Raw genomic sequence first — 17,532 nt, 5'->3', positions numbered from 1 at the left:
GGCAGCAGCGGTAACTCCGCTCGGCTTGCTTCATATGAGACCGCTTTAGCACTGGCTTCACGGCCGAGTCCCGAGAGGGGCGTGGCATCACGGCACTCACCGGGTGGCAATCACACCGGCCTGCCGCCAGACCTTCAGCCCGTGGTCAGACCTCTCGTTCCTTCGGGCAGGAGTCCCCTGGGAACAGGTCTCCAGGCATGCTGTGGTATTCACAGATGCCTCCGCCACCGGCTGGGGTGCCACGTACAACGGGCATGCAGTGTCAGGGGTGTGGACGGCTCCCCAACTGCATTGGCACATCAATTGCCTCGAGTGGCTAGCAGTACATCTCGCTCTGAGCCACTTGAAAAGGCCGCTACAGGGCAGGGACGTACTGGTCCGTACGGACAACACAGCGACCGTTGCGTACATCAACCGACTTGGTGGTCTACGCTCCCGTCACATGTCGCAACTCGCCCGCCATCTCCTCCTCTAGAGTAAGAAGCATCTGAGGTCACTTCGAGCCATGTATGTCCCCGGTGTGCTCAACCGTGTGGCCGACGAGCTATCACGAGCTGTGCTTCCGGGAGAATGGCGACTCCACCCCCAGGTGGTTCAGCTGATCTGGAGAGAGTTCGGAGAGGCTCAGGTAGACCTGTTTGCCTCTTCAGAGACCTCCCACTGCCAGCTGTTTTACTCCCTGACCGAGGGAACACTCGGCACGGACGCACTGGCACACAGCTGGCCCCGGGGCCTCCGCAAATATGCATTTCCCCCAGTGAGCCTGCTTGCACAGACACTGTGCAAAGTCAGAGAGGACGAGGAGCAGGTCCTTTTGGTGGCTCCCTATTGGCCCACCCGGACTTGGTTCCCAGAACTCATGCTCCTTGTGACAGTCCCTCCCTGGCCCATTCCTCTGAGGAAGGATCTTCTGACTCAGAGACGGGGCACCCTATGGCACCCGTGTCCAGACCTCTGGAAACTCCATGTCTGGTCCCTGGACGGGACGCGGAGGTTCTTGGTGACTTACCCCCTGAGGTACTTAACATCATCACTTCAACACGGGCGCCGTCCACGAGACGTGTTTACGCCCTGAAGTGGAACCTGTTCGTCGAGTGGTGTTCTTCTCGCCGAGAAGTCCCCCAAAGATGTTCGATAGGGTCTGTGCTTAAGGCTGTCTCCCTCCACCCTCAAAGTACATCCTGCCGCTATTTCAGCTTATCACGACCACATAGATGGCAAAACAGTGGGGAAGCACGACCTGGTCGTCAGGTTTCTTAGGGGGGCGAGACGATTAAATCCTCCTCGACCCCCCTCCATACCCTCTTGGGACCTTTCCCTGGTGCTTTGAGCACTTCAGGATGTTCCCTTTGAGCCTCTGCAGTCAGTAGACTTAAACCTTCTTTCCATGAAGACTTTGCTACTGGTTGCACTGGCCTCTGTCAAGAGGGTAGGAGACCTGCATGCATTTTTGGTTGACGAATCGTGCCTAGAGTTCGGGCCGGGTGACAACCATGTGATACTAAGACCCCGGCCTGGCTATGTGCCCAAGGTTCCTACCACTCCCTTCAAAAACCAGGTAGTGAACCTGCAAGCGCTGCCTTTGGAGGAGGCAGACCCAGCCCTGGCTTTGCTCTGTCCCGTTCGCGCTCTGCGTATGTACGTGGACAGAACTCAAAGCGTCAGGACCTCAGACCAGCTCTTTGTCTGTTACGGAGGCCAGCAGAGGGGAAAGGCTGTCTCCAAGCAGAGGATGGCCCACTGGATAGTGGATGCCATCGCCTTGGCTTACCAAGCACAAGGCGTGCCCTGCCCACTCAGGTTGCATGCACACTCCACGAGAGGCGTTGCATCCTCCTGGGCGCTGGCACGTGGCTCCTCGCTAACAGATATCTGTAGAGCTGCGGGCTGGGCGACACCTAACACGTTCGCTAGATATTATAGCCTACGTGTAGAGCCGGTCTCCTCCCGTGTTCTCACCCTAAACGGGTAGAAGCACCGAGAGGCCCGGCTCTGTCGGCTTGCTGCACCCTACTGTGCACCCTTATTGCTCCAGAGTGAAAAACCTGTTGAGTCCTCCAAAAACCCTCGGCCCGGACATGGCGGAGCGTCCGGTGCCAGGCCTTTATCCGCTGAATCCCTGAGAGCCGGATCTGGGCTGGGTTCCATATGTGTGACCCTACGGGGATCCCATGTGTGTATATTCTCCACGGCTGCTCCTAAGTCGGAAGCCCGTGTCTTTCCCCTGGGCTAAGTTCCCATTATTCATATGCAGTACAACCTTCGGGTTAGTCCATATGTTTTTCCACATAACTCTTTGAAGAAGTGGCTTCCGCAGCGTTCTCCTTCCTAAATAGAAAGGGCACGCTTTCCCAGTGTTATCCAATAATCTCACTGTATGGGTTGTTACGGAACAACAGTGACAGATACACTTTGTGTAAAGCCTCCTCCTATCGTCCTTCCAGGCAAGAAGGTGTAGAGGCTTGCACGGGGCGCTGGATGGGGTGCAGCAGCTGTGGCGCTTTGGTAGGGATTCCTATTGGTCAGTCTGACCTACGTTGTAGTGACTGACCGATAGGGAACATCTCGGTTACATATGGTAACCCTCGTTCCCTGAGGGAGGGAACGGAGACGTAGGTCCCGTCGCCACATCTGCTGCCGCCCGCTGGGGCGGCCAGCTTTTTCAGGTTTGGCTCCTCAGCAAAAAACTAGTGTGCAATCACAACAGCTGCTCGTTAAATACCCGCGCTGCGAGGCTACACAGCTGATGCAAATGATTGCACGCCAATGTGCATTGGCTTGTTTTAGTTTCACTCGAAGTAGATTGGCCTCTCTAGCGAGATTCCTATTGGTCAGTCTGACCTACGTCTCTGTTCCCTCCCTCAGGGAACGAGGGTTACCATATGTAACCGAGACGTTTTGTATCTTTTTCAAAATACACAAACCCAAAACTGATTTTTTTTTTTTATCATCATTTACCAGTATGGCTGATTATACTTTAAAGTTTGAGGTCGGTAAGATTTTAGTTTTTATGCTCACCAAGGCTGCATTTTTTTTAAATCAAAGGTACAGTAAATTTTTTTACATTAAATTATATTATTAATGATAATAATAATGTGAAATCATGTAATATTGTGAAATATTATTGCAATTTAAATGAATGATGTTATATTTTAATATATTTAAATATAATAATATAATTTATTCCTGTGATGGGAAAGCTGAATTTTCAGCATCATTATTCCAGTCTTAAATATGCTGATTTGGTGCTCAAGAAACAATTATTATTATTACCGGTAATGTTGAAAACAGTTGTGATCCTTAATATTTTTTTTGTGAAAACCATGATACGTTTTCGGAGTTTTGGAGTTTGTTGATGTTTCTTTGAGTTTGTTAGGGAGGAGTTGGTTGGAGTTTGTTGGTATTTTTTGTGTGGATTGGAGTTTGTTGGTATTTGTTGGAGTTTGTTGGGAAAGAGTTGGTTGGAGATTGTTGGTATTTGTTGATGTGTATTGATGTTTGTTGGTGTTGATTGGAGTTTGTTGATGCTTGTTGGAGTTTCTTGGGGTTGGTTGTAGTTTGTGGATGTTTGTTGTAGTTTGCTGGTGTCTGTTGGGGTTTCTTGGTATTTGTTGTAGTTTGTTGACGTTGGTTGGTGTCTGTTGGAATTTGATGGAGTTTGTTGGTATTTGGTGGTGTAGTTTGTTGGGTCACTGTGAATTGGCCTTATTGGGTAAACATGCAGTGATTGCCCAATATATTTCCGTTCCATTCTCCATTGTAATAGCTTTCTATATTTTTTTTAATAACAAACTGAGGGGCAAGTCCAAATTATTTTCTGTACATTGGCAGAAAATAGTACATATAACCCAGAATATTCCAGCCAAATATGCTAAAATAATTGACAAAACACCATGATTTAAAAAATATGATAGCAAAAAAAAACACAAAACAGTATAACAATGAGGTGGTTCACTTCTGTGTGTGTCCTACACTGGCTTTCAGAGTGTGTGTTAAAGGTAATGGTGCAAAGTCTCTGCATTAGAAGCTCAGTGTTCAGCCATTTCATTAGCATTGAAGACACAGGGTTCCTTCAGAGTCTTTTCCAGCTCTTGCTGGATGTTCATTCTTTGAATTTCTGCATGATTTAGTTTCTTTCCATAAACCCTTTTGCTTCCCGGCTGCATCACAGCTATAAGAAGCACTTTATGCTGATGACTTTGTAAATCAATGGCGGGAATACATTTATCTGACTAATTCCGTCCTAGTAGTTAGCTCATTGTTTTTAATGCATGAATCCAGCAGTTTTAATTTCAGTATATCTCTCTCTATTTTGTCTCTCTGAAGGCCACTTCTCACATGTGTTGGTCAGTGATGCAGAGCGTGGTAACCATGGTGACGACTCTACAGGCCTGACTCCTGACTGTTCGCCTCCTTCACCTGATACGGCCCTGAGGAATATTGAGAGAGTCATCCGCCCCCAGGTACACACACACATACAGGAACACACATCCACACAGAGTCTATTATGTTGCTCTGCTCTCAAGGTTAATGGTGCTCTTTTAGATAAAACGTAGTCTGGCTGTAACTATCGCAGCATCTGTGTGTGGGAGTCATACACACATGCACACACACACACTCTCTCTCTCTCTCTCTCTCACACACACACGCACACACACACACTCAAGAGCAGTAATGTCTTACATCTACGCTGAGATACTGAGCATTCTTCATCTTAATTATATGGCTATTATAAATATGCACATGCCCGACGGGCGGATTCTCTTCATGCTTTGATATGCAATTGTCCCAAGCCGCCCTCATTTTCACTCCTTCAAACTTGAGGGGTTTTATTTGATTATCATCAGTTACAGTATAGTAATATCAAGCTTTAGTGTTCCCAAAAAGTGCCTGGACACTTAAAAAGGCACGCTTAAAAGTGTATGAAAGTAGTTGCATTTACCAAACCAAGTGGCATTTAATAAAATTAAAAAAAAGAACAGAGGCACACCAAGCAAAATATTATAAAAATGTATTATAAAAATTATCAAATGTATATTGTTTTTTGTTCATTAATTATATTAATATGAATTATAATTTTTGTGATTATTAGAGTATGTTTTGAAAGAAAATACTATTTAAATTTTTCTACTTGAAATATTGTTTAATTCAACGTTGTACTTTCCTTTTCTTTGTAATTATTTGTGAAATTTACTAGAAATTTCTGAGTGCCACAATTCATGCTGACAAAAGAAATTATACAAATCATTCACAGAACAAATACCCACCAAAAAAGTACTGAATGCAATTTGTATGCTGCAATCGTCTATCTTGCGATTCTGAGAACTTGGTTGTGGAAGATACAGAATGATATGACATACTTTACTGAGACTCTACAGAATCAGTTTACCACTACGATCTGCAGATAGTCCCTGAATAAACTGGATTGCAAGTGGTTATTGAAAAGGTATTACCAACTAGAATTAGAAAAAATGGCTCAGAGTAATCTAATTAGATCTGAAAAAAAAGCTTTAGCATCATTTGCTCGCAGATGCCATATGGTTTTTATATTATATACAGTATCTAATATAATTGAAATGGTTTGTAACTGTGGCTTAGGTTTTCAAATTCTGTTTGAGGCCACTTTATATGATGGTGTCTCTCTCCTGATAAGTCTCTTTCTCTCTCTCTCTGCTTGTGACTTATTATTCTCTTAGAAGAGTGTGAATGGGCTCTTTATTCGTCCCTGTCAGAGTGCTCAGTGCATCCTATCAGAGTCATGTTTGTCCTCTTTTCAGATGAACACAATCACTCGTTTATCTGCGCGGGCCTGACTTTGGGCCATGCTGCTTGTGTGCTGAGCGCCCGCAGGATTAGAAAGAGACACAACTGTGCATGTTCTCCCCCACTGTCTCCAACAACAAACTCCACAATGCCCCAGTCAGGCACATGACGTGTGCTGTCTGCTTTTTCTAAAGATTTATTTCATTTTTTCCAGTCCATCTTCAACTGCTGGTTAATAAGTCACATAACGTGACATTTTCTCCCTATTTTATGGCTTTTCTATTTTTCATTTCAGATTGAGTTGCGAAGCTACGCAGGCAAATGTGCCAAATCTGAACTGATTTTTCTCTAAATGTGGGTTTTGAAACTAGTAGCGCTTCCTTTTGCGTTGTATCGCTTCAAAATGCTCCATGCATGACACTAAGCATGAGCTAACAACTGGTTTACAACTGGTCACTTTATGTGTTTTTACTGATCAGATAGCTGTCTGATTTCTTAAAACGGTTCCATTTACACATGGCGTGTAACACATGTGTCTCCGCAAAACGATTGTAGAATAGGAATAGAATAGGAATGCGTCTCAAATCACCTCCTGAAGCGGTTTGAGCGATCAGATTTAATTCCATCTTGAAAGTTTTTCGGAGGGCATTTACACCTGGTCTTTTCATGATAAGATAGCTATCCGATCACAGAAAGCGACCAGGTGTAAACAGGCCTGAAATCATCACACAGCACTCATGATCACTGAAGTGGACTGCCATCAGAGGTGATGCGGGCTCCCGCACACTGATGGGACAATCGAGCTCCTCGTTTGCTCGATGCACAAGCAGAGTGGAGTCTAGTCACGTCTGATAATCAAATGCTACGGCTCATCCAGGTGTGCCTCTACTTCCCGAGGGAGAGAGGAAGAGACTGATGCGGGATCATTTGCCTCTAGCTTCATTTAAATCACAGCATAAGGCACCATTGATGAAGTGTCCATTTATAAGGAGGTGTAACCTAGAGGTAAATGACCCGGGCTGGTAACTGTAAGGTGGTAGGTCTTTGAGCTGTCATCAATCAAGATACTTAACCTCAAGCTACTCCAGGGAGACCTTTCCCTTCATTTAAAATGGCGCCGCTCCTCTGGTGACTTTGTGTGCTGCAAGCTGCTGAAAAAAAACATCTCCAATAATATTCTATTCTATTCTATTCTATATTACATTTATATCACTGTGGGGCAGAAACCTTGTATCTCCATATTGTGTCTTTTTTTTATTTTTTTTTATAAATTATTTCTACTGGTCCCCCTTTACGTCTGTCTGTGGGTTTTGCAAATATTGAGCCAATGAAAAGTATTAAAAAGAGCTTTTGACTAAACCTTGTAACTCCATTGGTCAAATGTTTGTTAACCCCGCTTCTATCATGAATGAAGTGCCTCACGCAGTTTTGACCATTTTACTTGTTTGCAATGTAAAGAGCTGGTTATTTGACTAAGCCAGCATTTTCTTTACTTTAGAAACACTGTATAAATGCTTATGTTTTATGTATTTGAGGAGTAGAGAAGAGTGTTTTAGTCTAGCATTTGCTCTCGAATCATAGCCAATACTGTCTTAAATAGCCTGTGCGTAGCACTTCATTTTTAATAACATGAGATTCTGGCCAAATGACAGAAAAAACTGAGCGCCCACATAGCTACAGTAAACACAGTAACCTGTAAGTTGATGAAAACGTAACGCGATGCACTTACTGCCTCAGATGCGGCCGTTCTAATGACGGACAAAACACGTATGTAACTTCATTTGCTCTTTTGGTAAAATGTTAATAATCTAATTGACCATAATATAAATCTGACCATATATAAAGCCGCAATGTCAACTTTGACAACATGTTTGTGGAGATACAGGTTTTCCGCCCGGCAGCGACGATATATAAGCTTTGTTCCATAACCCATTGAACTGCACACCTAGACAGCATTTTTAGGCAGCATAAGCTTGCAGTCGTAAGACAAATACATTCTATTCTATTATCTTCTATTCTATTCTACAAATATAAGCAATATTCCAAAACTGAGTGAGCAGCCTACCTACTAGTGACAGAATAATTATGATATCTTATTTTGGTCAAAATCTAAAGCACACACTTTCAAGAAATCTTTTTGATGAAGACATTCCCATTTAATCCATTTAATCCGAAACTAAAACGTTTCACTCAATATTAGTGTGTGCCGTCATGTATATTTGTCTTGTTAGCTTAGCAACATGCTAATTTCAAACTGTTTTGGAATCAGTTGATTCCAGTAGAGTTTAACATTAGAATGTTCCTAAGCTAACAAGACAGTTTATTTTTAAACATTAAAATACAAATAATGTGCTAATCACTTCTGAGGTTCCATTTGAACAGCAGGCAGTTCACTAGAGTAGGTCTTGAAACAGACCTGTATTATAATTTTAAAACTGCTTTTTGGACATTGTAACAATTGTGTTTTACCTAATTTAATTTCTTGTTTAACAAGGCTTTCCGGTAAAGAATTGATTCTTGATCTGAATCGGCCTGGCAGAGGACAAAGCATAATTAAATTTGGTAAAAAAATGTAATTAACCTTTGTAGAAAAGCAGAATGACAGTGAAATGTGTTCTTTTGTGTGCATGAATGTGGACAGTAGGAGCTCTTGAGCTGTAGTGGGGACAGAAAATCCTCTTGATGCTTTATCAGCTATATTTACACACACACACACAGACACACACACACACAGACACACACACACACACACACACACACACACACACACACACACACACACACACACACACACACACACACACACACACACACACACACACACACACACACACACACACACACACACACACACAGCTGTGTTTTTGTGATATATGAGGACATTCCATTGGCGTAATGACTTTTATACTGGACAAACTGTATATTCTATCCCCCTACACTGCCCCTATCCCTAAACCTACCCATCACAGGAGACATGCTGCATTTTTACATTAAAAAAATAAAATTGTTTTTTATGTTTTTTAAGCTATTTGAAATATGAGGACTCATGCAATGTCCTCATATATCACGTGTAAGTTGTAATACCAGTGTAATATGCATGTCATTATACACATTTGTGTCCTCATATATCACAAAAACAAAAGCACACACACACACACACACACACACACATAAACACAACCACTGTTATACTGCTGAGCTAAAGACTGCATTTCTGTAGTCAAGTGTGTGCTTTCTCATTTAGGTTTCTTGGGAAAGAGTATAAATACTTTTAAATACTGAGGTTAAAGAGCACAAAATACAAAACTGTCATAAGACTATTCTGTCAGCTTCAATGTAAATGTATTGAGATTTGAATAACTGCAAATACCTCGGATATTCAGATCAAGTGAGTGAGTGTTCACTCATAGATTTAGAGTGTAAACGGCCACAGGAAGTCGCTTTTCTTTATCTTGCACATCTGTTTTTCACAAGTCTATAGGCACAGATCTTTAGGTGCTTTAGTTTGTGTGTGTGGCATACAGCTTATCTGTGTTGAAGCCCAACTGTGATTAATTTAGCTGTAAGTGGTTCTGATAATCTTGCTGCCCTTTCTGATAGTGCAAGATCCTGGTTACATTTATGAAAATGTACAAATTACATTTTTAATTTAGTAAAACAAGTTATTATGGGTGCATATATATATATATATATATATATATTATATACACTCACCGGCCACTTTATTAGGTACACCTGTCCAACTGCTCGTTAACACTTAATTTCTAAGCAGCCAATCACATGGCGGCAACTCAGTGCATTTAGGCATGTAGACATGGTCAAGACAATCTCCTGCAGTTCAAACCGAGCATCAGTATGGGGAAGAAAGTTGATTTGAGTGACTTTGAACGTGGCATGATTGTTGGTGCCAGAAGGGCTGGTCTGAGTATTTCAGAAACTGCTAATCTACTGGGATTTTCACGCACAACCATCTCTAGGGTTTACAGAGAATGGTCCGAAAAAGAAAAAACATCCAGTGAGCGGCAGTTCTGTGGGCGGAAATGCCTTGTTGATGCCAGAGGTCAGAGGAGAATGGCCAGACTGGTTCGAGCTGATAGAAGGGCAACAGTGACTGAAATAACCACTCGTTACAACCGAGGTATCCAGCAAAGAATTTGTGAAGCCACAACACGCACAACCTTGAGGCGGATGGGCTACAACAGCAGAAGACTCCACCGGGTACCACTCATCTCCACTACAAATAGGAAAAAGAGGCTACAATTTGCAAGAGCTCACCAAAATTGAACAGTTGAAGACTGGAAAAATGTTGCCTGGTCTGATGAGTCTCGATTTCTGTTGAGACATTCAGATGTTAGAGTCAGAATTTGGCGTAAACAGAATGAGAACATGGAACCATCATGCCTTGTTACCACTGTGCAGGCTGGTGGTGGTGGTGTAATGGTGTGGGGGATGTTTTCCTGGCACACTTTAGGCCCCTTAGTGCCAATTGGGCATCGTTTAAATGCCACGGCCTACCTGAGCATTGTTTCTGACCATGTCCATCCCTTTATGGCCACCATGTACCCATCCTCTGATGGCTACTTCCACCATGTCACAAAGCTCTAATCATTTCAAATTGGTTTCTTGAACATGACAATGAGTTCACTGTACTAAAATGGCCTCCACAGTCACCAGATCTCAACCCAATAGAGCATCTTTGGGATGTGGTGGAACGGGAGATTCGCATCATGGATGTGCAGCCGACAAATCTGCGGCAACTGTGTGATGCCATCATGTCAATATGGACCAAACTCCCTGAGGAATGCTTCCAGCACCTTGTTGAATCTATGCCACGAAGAATTGAGGCAGTTCTGAAGGCAAAAGGGGGTCCAACCCGTTACTAGCATGGGGTACCTAATAAAGTGGCCGGTGAGTGTATATATATATATATATATATATATATATATTACAATTTAATAAATACTGTAAACATTTTAATATATTTATATAGATCACTAAATACTTATTTATATTTATGTTTATAAATATATATATATATATATATAATACTTGTTTGCACGTGTGTGTGCGTGCATAGGCCTACTGTGTGTAAATCAGACATATTCAGCAGTGGGTGTGTAAATTTATGAACACAACTGGATTTAGTTGAAGAGAAACGATGCACTCAGTTTGGCAAGTTCAAGTTTCTGAGCTAAAAGTAGTTTTGGTTACGTTTGAAATATAATTTTCAAAGACTTACAACTGACAGGGTTTGTGTTGTCACTAAGCATCTACATAGCTTTTGTCTATTTTAATGACAGACATTACTGCAAGAAACGAATGCCGTAGGAAGACATCAATCTTTTAAAAGACAGAATATCAGCCTCTGATGAGAGAGAGATACTCAAAGCTGTCAAAATGCCTCTTGATGGGAAGTGCAGCCATTGGACTGAATTCACACATTACAGAGAACTCTCACAGACACCGACCTGCTAGTTTTCCCTCACAACTGTTGTGAAATTAAAATTCAAAATTGAATTTTGATGGCGGTGCATTAGAGGACCTGTGAACACAACCAAGTTGCTGCCACTGAAGTGGTTGGTTGGAGAGGGTCATGACATTATGATGTATCTTTTCTGCTTTTTATTGACCTTTGAAGTGTGTGTGTGTGTGGGTGTACTACTGAGACACAAGGAGTTTAAATTAAGAAGTGTACAATTGGCAGTGTGATCAAATGTGTGTGATTGCACTGTGAGTGAACTAAAACTCAGTGTAGCCCACACACACTCATCAGTGACCTTGTGCTATGTGTCTTGTGTTGAAATGTTCCTGTGGGCTCTCGAAGCCCTGTGGTCATAACATATTCTACATTTTTACTTTAATAGCAACTCAGGAATAAAAGATAATTTCATGCGCTCAGCTGGATGTTGAAAACTCCTCTGGCGATTAAACTGTAACACTGATGAAATGGTGACGAGCTAAATGATGCAGATTGCAATTTCATGCCCATAGCCCCTTGAGTTTTGAGTTTGTCATGCTAATGATGCTAATATCATGGAGGTCTTCGTATATGATACAAACAAACACAGCATGAAGCACCAGCTGCGTGAATTTTTACCTCTCCAAGTTTGTCTTGCTTTCTTTTATTGTCTTTTTAAAAGGATATTTCACTCATAAATGTATTTATTACATGTACATATGTATATGAGCAATATCACACGAGTAGCAGTGCGATATGGCTGTATATCGGCCGTAGGTGATCACAGCGTGCTGATATACGGCCATATCGCTTATACAACAGTTCGACGGCACAAGTGAGTAAAGAGGAAACAACAACCGAGTGTCTTTAAAAACACTCTTTTGTGCAGAACTACTTCCTTCTGCCACGGATATTAAATCTCAAGTTGACAGTTTTACAGTTGAGCCCAAGCCTCCGTTACTAATTCTAAAACGTCACTTTAGAACTAGTAATGAAGGAACGTGGAGTCGCTTCATTAAAGCTAATTGTATTATGTAGAATATTATGGTATTATAAGAGAGAGGTCGACTAAATGAGTGTATTACCTGCATCTGAGATAGCATTCATTATTCTGGTTGATGTCTTAATAGTATATCCATTATAAAAAATCTGTTTCATATCACAATCACTAACGGACCCTTTCTCAATACCAAATCTTCCATATTATTTATATAAAATAATATTTATTGAACAACAATATTTAAATGAACATCAAAAGCCATTTTAAAAGAAAAAAGGAAATAAACGCAAGCAAACAATTCAGTCAAACGTACAAAAACAGCGCTCTAGTACAGGACTTAAGTTAAATATAGCCTAAATATAAAGTTATGAAACTTAATTTTCCCCTTAACCAAAATCGATTTGTTCTGGAACAAGTAAGACCAAAGATTGCCCGTTTGATATACCCCAAATTAAGTATATATAATGTTAAACCACTATCTACATCAGAGCCAGTGGAATATTCCGGAAGGACTGTCCGAGATGACGCTGTTCTCTGCGGGTACATGAGCGCTGAGCGGCCGCTGGATGGCCTAGCCTCTAAACAAACTGTAAAATAGGCGCTTTGTTTATATATGGTCACATATTTGAGGTCTAAATAACTACATTCTTGCCTAAAAAACTCTTAAACTACATTTTGTGACATAACAACAGGAGTATTTAAAAAATATATATTGTGGATTTGCTCGACCGCCATGACAGTCACCGTAAGCGGAGTGATACAAACGGTGAAATGGTTCGCATGGCCAATCAGATTCGAGAACTAGAACGAACTGTTGTATATATATGTGTATATAGGTTTTGGTAATGAGGTTAATGAGATAAATGATGATATAAATGTCAATTTTGTTGAACTATTCCTTTCATTTGTCATGATTTCTTCTGGTGTTGCTTGTTTAAGGATCATTTAAGGTTAAAGGTGTTGTAAAACCCTGCAGTCTGTTTGATTTCTGCTTTGAGGCGTCTCAATTTGTAATGAACAGCAGCCCCTCCCCCTTTGCTGAGTGTGTTCCTGTTGTCTTTTTTTAGCAACAGGAACTCTATATTTGGTAATGTTGTTGTTATTGCGGTGCTCCTTGTTCTTGCAGCTTTGCCTCCGTTGTCATGGAGACGGTAGTTGTATTGAAATGAGTGAAAGTGTGTGTGTTTGTGTGTGAGGTGGAGGACGAACAAGAGGAATGTTGATAGAAGTGTTGCACTATATGCATCAAGGTTGCTCAATCTGCATCTTTATCTGGATGAATAAACTGCTTGCGGCACTCAGTGTTATAAACCAGCCTTGAAAACAGACTACGGTCTTGTGTGAATCATTGGGGCACTTTCAAATTCACATCAGCTAGTGTGCAAAGGGAGAATGTGAAAATAAAAAATAATCAGCACAGCAGTTCTTTAATGACAGTGTAAATTGACATTATCACGATATAATTTCAGTTTACATCTTGATGTTTTTAGCATTTTAATTAAGCTAAAAAAAATTAAATATAATGTAATAATTCTAAGTCCACCTTTTATGTTTGCTGAATGCCTCTGGTTGAGAATGAGAACCAATGAATTACTCTAATATTAAAAAGCATCAGTAAAAATGACTGTAATGGTATGAATAAAAATCAATGTACAATGTAATTTACTATCATAATTTTAATAAATAATGTAATGTACACTGTAAACCCAAATAAGTTGGCAAAACTTAAAAATCAGTTACATTAAAAAAAAAGTTAAGTTAAGAAATTCAAAGTTTAAGCAAGCAGAATTGGCAGATTTTCATTTTGTAATCTTAACTTAATATTTCATTCATTTAACTTAAAATGATCATGTAACTGATCATTAACTTAAATATTTTTAGTAGTGTAAACTTGGCTAACTTTAAGTAGCTAATTCAGTAAATGCTAACTTGCTAATTGGTAACACAATGCTTTGATATCATTAGCATAGCATAGTTATTGCTGAATAAGTACAGAAACATAAAACATTTAACATATATCTGTTCTCAAACCAAGCTCATACTCGTCACCATGATAGCAACCTCCCAAAACACCCAACATAACAGAAAGTCTTCTAAATTACCATAGCAAAACATTAAACACTACTAAATCTCCCTCTTAACGTTAAAAAATAAAAACATTAATTTTCGCACTTACCTTTCAAGTGTCATGGCAAAACATGATGGGAAATAGAAATCCCAGCCAATTTTCAGTTAAATTGAAGTTTGTCTAAATTAAAGAAACAAGTTCATAAAACTCAAAACAATGAAACAATTCATATTACTTAAAATGTGTCAGTTTTGTGAACTCAAAAGAAAAAGGAAGTTCTAAATACTCGTAAAAGTTTATTTGATGTAACTAATTTACCCTACTCATACCAATTAATTATTTTGAGCATTAGGGTTTACAGTGATATATCCCCCCCCCCCCCCCCCCCCCCCCATTATGAGAATGAATGAGAGTTTTTCACATTATGCTAATGAGAATTTGACTCAAACACGTTCTTGACAAGTGTCAAGAGATGCACCCAGAGATCCTTCTGCAGATGGTAGATCAACACCCTGTGTCACTCAATGTATTTCCCAAACCAGATGAGCATATAAAATCAATACTGATTGTTTCTCTGTAATTATAAATTCTCGCCCCGAGATTTGAGTTGAATGTGATCTGCATATGCATTGACAGTACTGCATTCCTAAATGTGCTGAATGCCCCACTGGGAGGTGAAACAGTCGCGTTAGTAGCATTTATTGCCCCGCGATCCCAAAGCCCACTGAATAATTATCATAATTACCATCCATAAATTAGCGCACAATTTCTCACTCTGTACTCGTTCGCCGAATAATGCCCTGCGTAATGAAGGTAGTGTTAGTGAGCTAACGTGCAGACACACATGCACGTGTATGCAAGTCTACCATGTGTGCTTCTTGATCTCCACCTTGGAGAGAAATCTGTCAAAGTGTGTGTGTATGTGTGAGACTGCTGTAGAACATTTATTAGAGGAGACAGTGGGTGTGTTTGATGAACAGGCATGTTTTGTTTTTTAATTTAACTACAGTCAGCCATGACCGACTCATTAGGAGTTCATGGTGAGAGACAGAAAGTCTGTGTGTGAGTAACAGGTTCATTAGCAGCACTTCCTGACACAAGGTGTGTTTGACAACAAAATTGAAAATTGCCTGAATTTGCAGATTCGGGCTAAACTGTGGTAGCTGTGCATAGTCAAATACGCACATTTGCTCAACTATCTTTATCACCTCTTTTCCAACAGTAAATGGTATTTCATTCAGGTGGTTTTGAAAAGCATTAATTTAATAGTGAGCAGTGTTTCTAAATTAAATAAATAAAGTATACATGAAATCAAAAACTGCACTCAAATATCTGCTTGGTATAATGATAATAATCACTTTGCATGAAATGAGCGAATAAAAACACAGAGGAATCAAACGGATGCAAATGCAAAACAAAACTGCAGAAACAAACAAAACATAAGCAAAGAAGAACATAAGTACCATGGTATGTAAAGAAACTTAAAAATATCAGTTTTGTATATAAAGACACAAATAATTATTTCCCCCCGATTAAAATCGGATCTGTTGGCTTTTTTTTTTGTTTATTTCGTAATGGAATATTACCCTGAGAGGAAAGAATAGGCAGGCAAGGCACGGCAAGTTTATTTATATAGCACATTTCATACACAATGGTAATTTAAAGTGCTTTACATAGAAGAAATTAAAATAATCAAAACAAATAAGAATAATTCAAACAGTTTAGAATAAAAAATGAAATAAAATACAGTACAAACAGTCGGACGAACAGTGGCACAGTGCTCATTCAGTAAATGCATAGCTAAACAGATGTGAGTCTGGATTTGAATGTGACTACTGTAGGAGCACATCTGATCTCCTCTGGAAGCTGGTTCCAGCATAATAGCTAAAAGCAGAATCTCCTTGCTTAGAGTGAACCCTTGGTATTTCTAGCTGATGTGATCCTAATGATCTGAGTGATCTGTTTATATTCAGTGAGCATATCTGCAATGTATTGAGGTCCTAGGCCATTGAATGATTTGTATACCAGTAATAATACTTTAAAATCAATCCTAAATGTAACTGGGAGACTGTGTAAAGCCCTGAGGACTGGTGTGATATGCTCATATTTTCTGGTCTTGCTCAGAGTCCTGGCAGCAGCGTTCTGTATGAGATGCAACTGTCTTATGGTCTATTTAGGAAGGCCAGTGGAGGAGTCCATTACAGTAATCCACCCTGCTGGTGCACAAGTTTCTCTAAAGGTGATGATACACAGGGCAACTTTTTTAGCAATGTTGCTGGGCAATGTCGCCGTCAACGGGCAACCAGATGAGACACAGGGCCCACGACCGATCTAAATTATCCAGATAGAAATTTATTGCCCATTTTCAATGGAAAAGTAGACAAGCAACAATCGCTCGGCAAGATTGCCCAGCAACATTGCTCAAAAAGTTGCCCTGTGTATCATCACCTTAAGTCTTGTCTGGAAACAAAGCATCTAATTCTTGCAATATTTTTCAGATGGTAGTATGCTGATTTAGTTATTGCTTTGACATGACTACTGAAACTAAGGTCTGACTCTAGAGTCACCCCAGGATTCCTGACTTGATATAAGGATTAGTTTTCCAACACTGAGTTAGTCTAGACACAAGAACATCTTTAAGAATTATATTGCGAACAGGTCGTAGAAACGTGGTGAGATCTACTTTGGTCGGAGGCCATACATTATTGAACAATGACACAAGAAAGAAAATTGATTTAAGGCTGGTTGAAGCACGTACAGTAAAAAACTTTTGCTTTAAACGTATTTATTATGGATACTTTTTTTGTGTGTGTGTTAAATATAGACCACAGTTCACCCTCTCTTTTTTTTATCACTGTTTTCAAGTGGAGCCAGTTTTCTGGCAAGTGCATTTGTGTGTGAAATTAAATCACTTAAATCAGAGACATTTTTCTCATGCATATTAATTAATTTGGCATTTTGGCCACCTGTGATGCAACTGAAAACAAAGATGATGTTTATGTAAGGCTTCCTGTGGTTATACAACTGCTTGACTCTGCACATAGTCATCTCTTTTTGCCGTTTTCTCTCCTGTCTCACTTTGTCTCTCCCTCTCGCTGAGCAATATGTATCGCACATCTATTCCACCTCCTACTTACAGGCTTACTTCTCTACTGTAGACAAACTCTATTGCGTAGTGCATGTGATTCTTGTTGGGATGTATTTGCAGAAATCGTTAGTGAAAGCAAGCATCAGAATTTCATC

At 40.4% G+C, this 17,532-nt stretch overlaps 1 protein-coding gene across 10 annotated transcripts in view; it reads left to right on the top strand.

The window, feature by feature from the left end:
* The window catches only part of anks1b (ankyrin repeat and sterile alpha motif domain containing 1B), a 176,866-nt gene that overhangs the window by 93,353 nt on the left and 65,981 nt on the right, over positions 1-17,532 (top strand). For all 10 annotated transcript variants that reach the window (XM_056237370.1, XM_056237366.1, XM_056237368.1 and 7 more), the window contains one exon: positions 4,327-4,463. In XM_056237370.1, the coding sequence (XP_056093345.1) occupies positions 4,327-4,463 (137 nt within the window). The remainder of the gene's footprint in view (positions 1-4,326; positions 4,464-17,532) is intronic.

Source organism: Rhinichthys klamathensis, unplaced genomic scaffold (assembly GCF_029890125.1).
Source record: "Rhinichthys klamathensis goyatoka isolate OS25496 unplaced genomic scaffold, OSU_Roscu_1.1 h1tg000485l_1, whole genome shotgun sequence".
In the NCBI taxonomy this organism is placed as follows: domain Eukaryota; kingdom Metazoa; phylum Chordata; class Actinopteri; order Cypriniformes; family Leuciscidae; genus Rhinichthys; species Rhinichthys klamathensis.
Note: the sequence above shows the minus strand (reverse complement) of the source record. Positions and strands in the feature narration are given on the sequence as shown.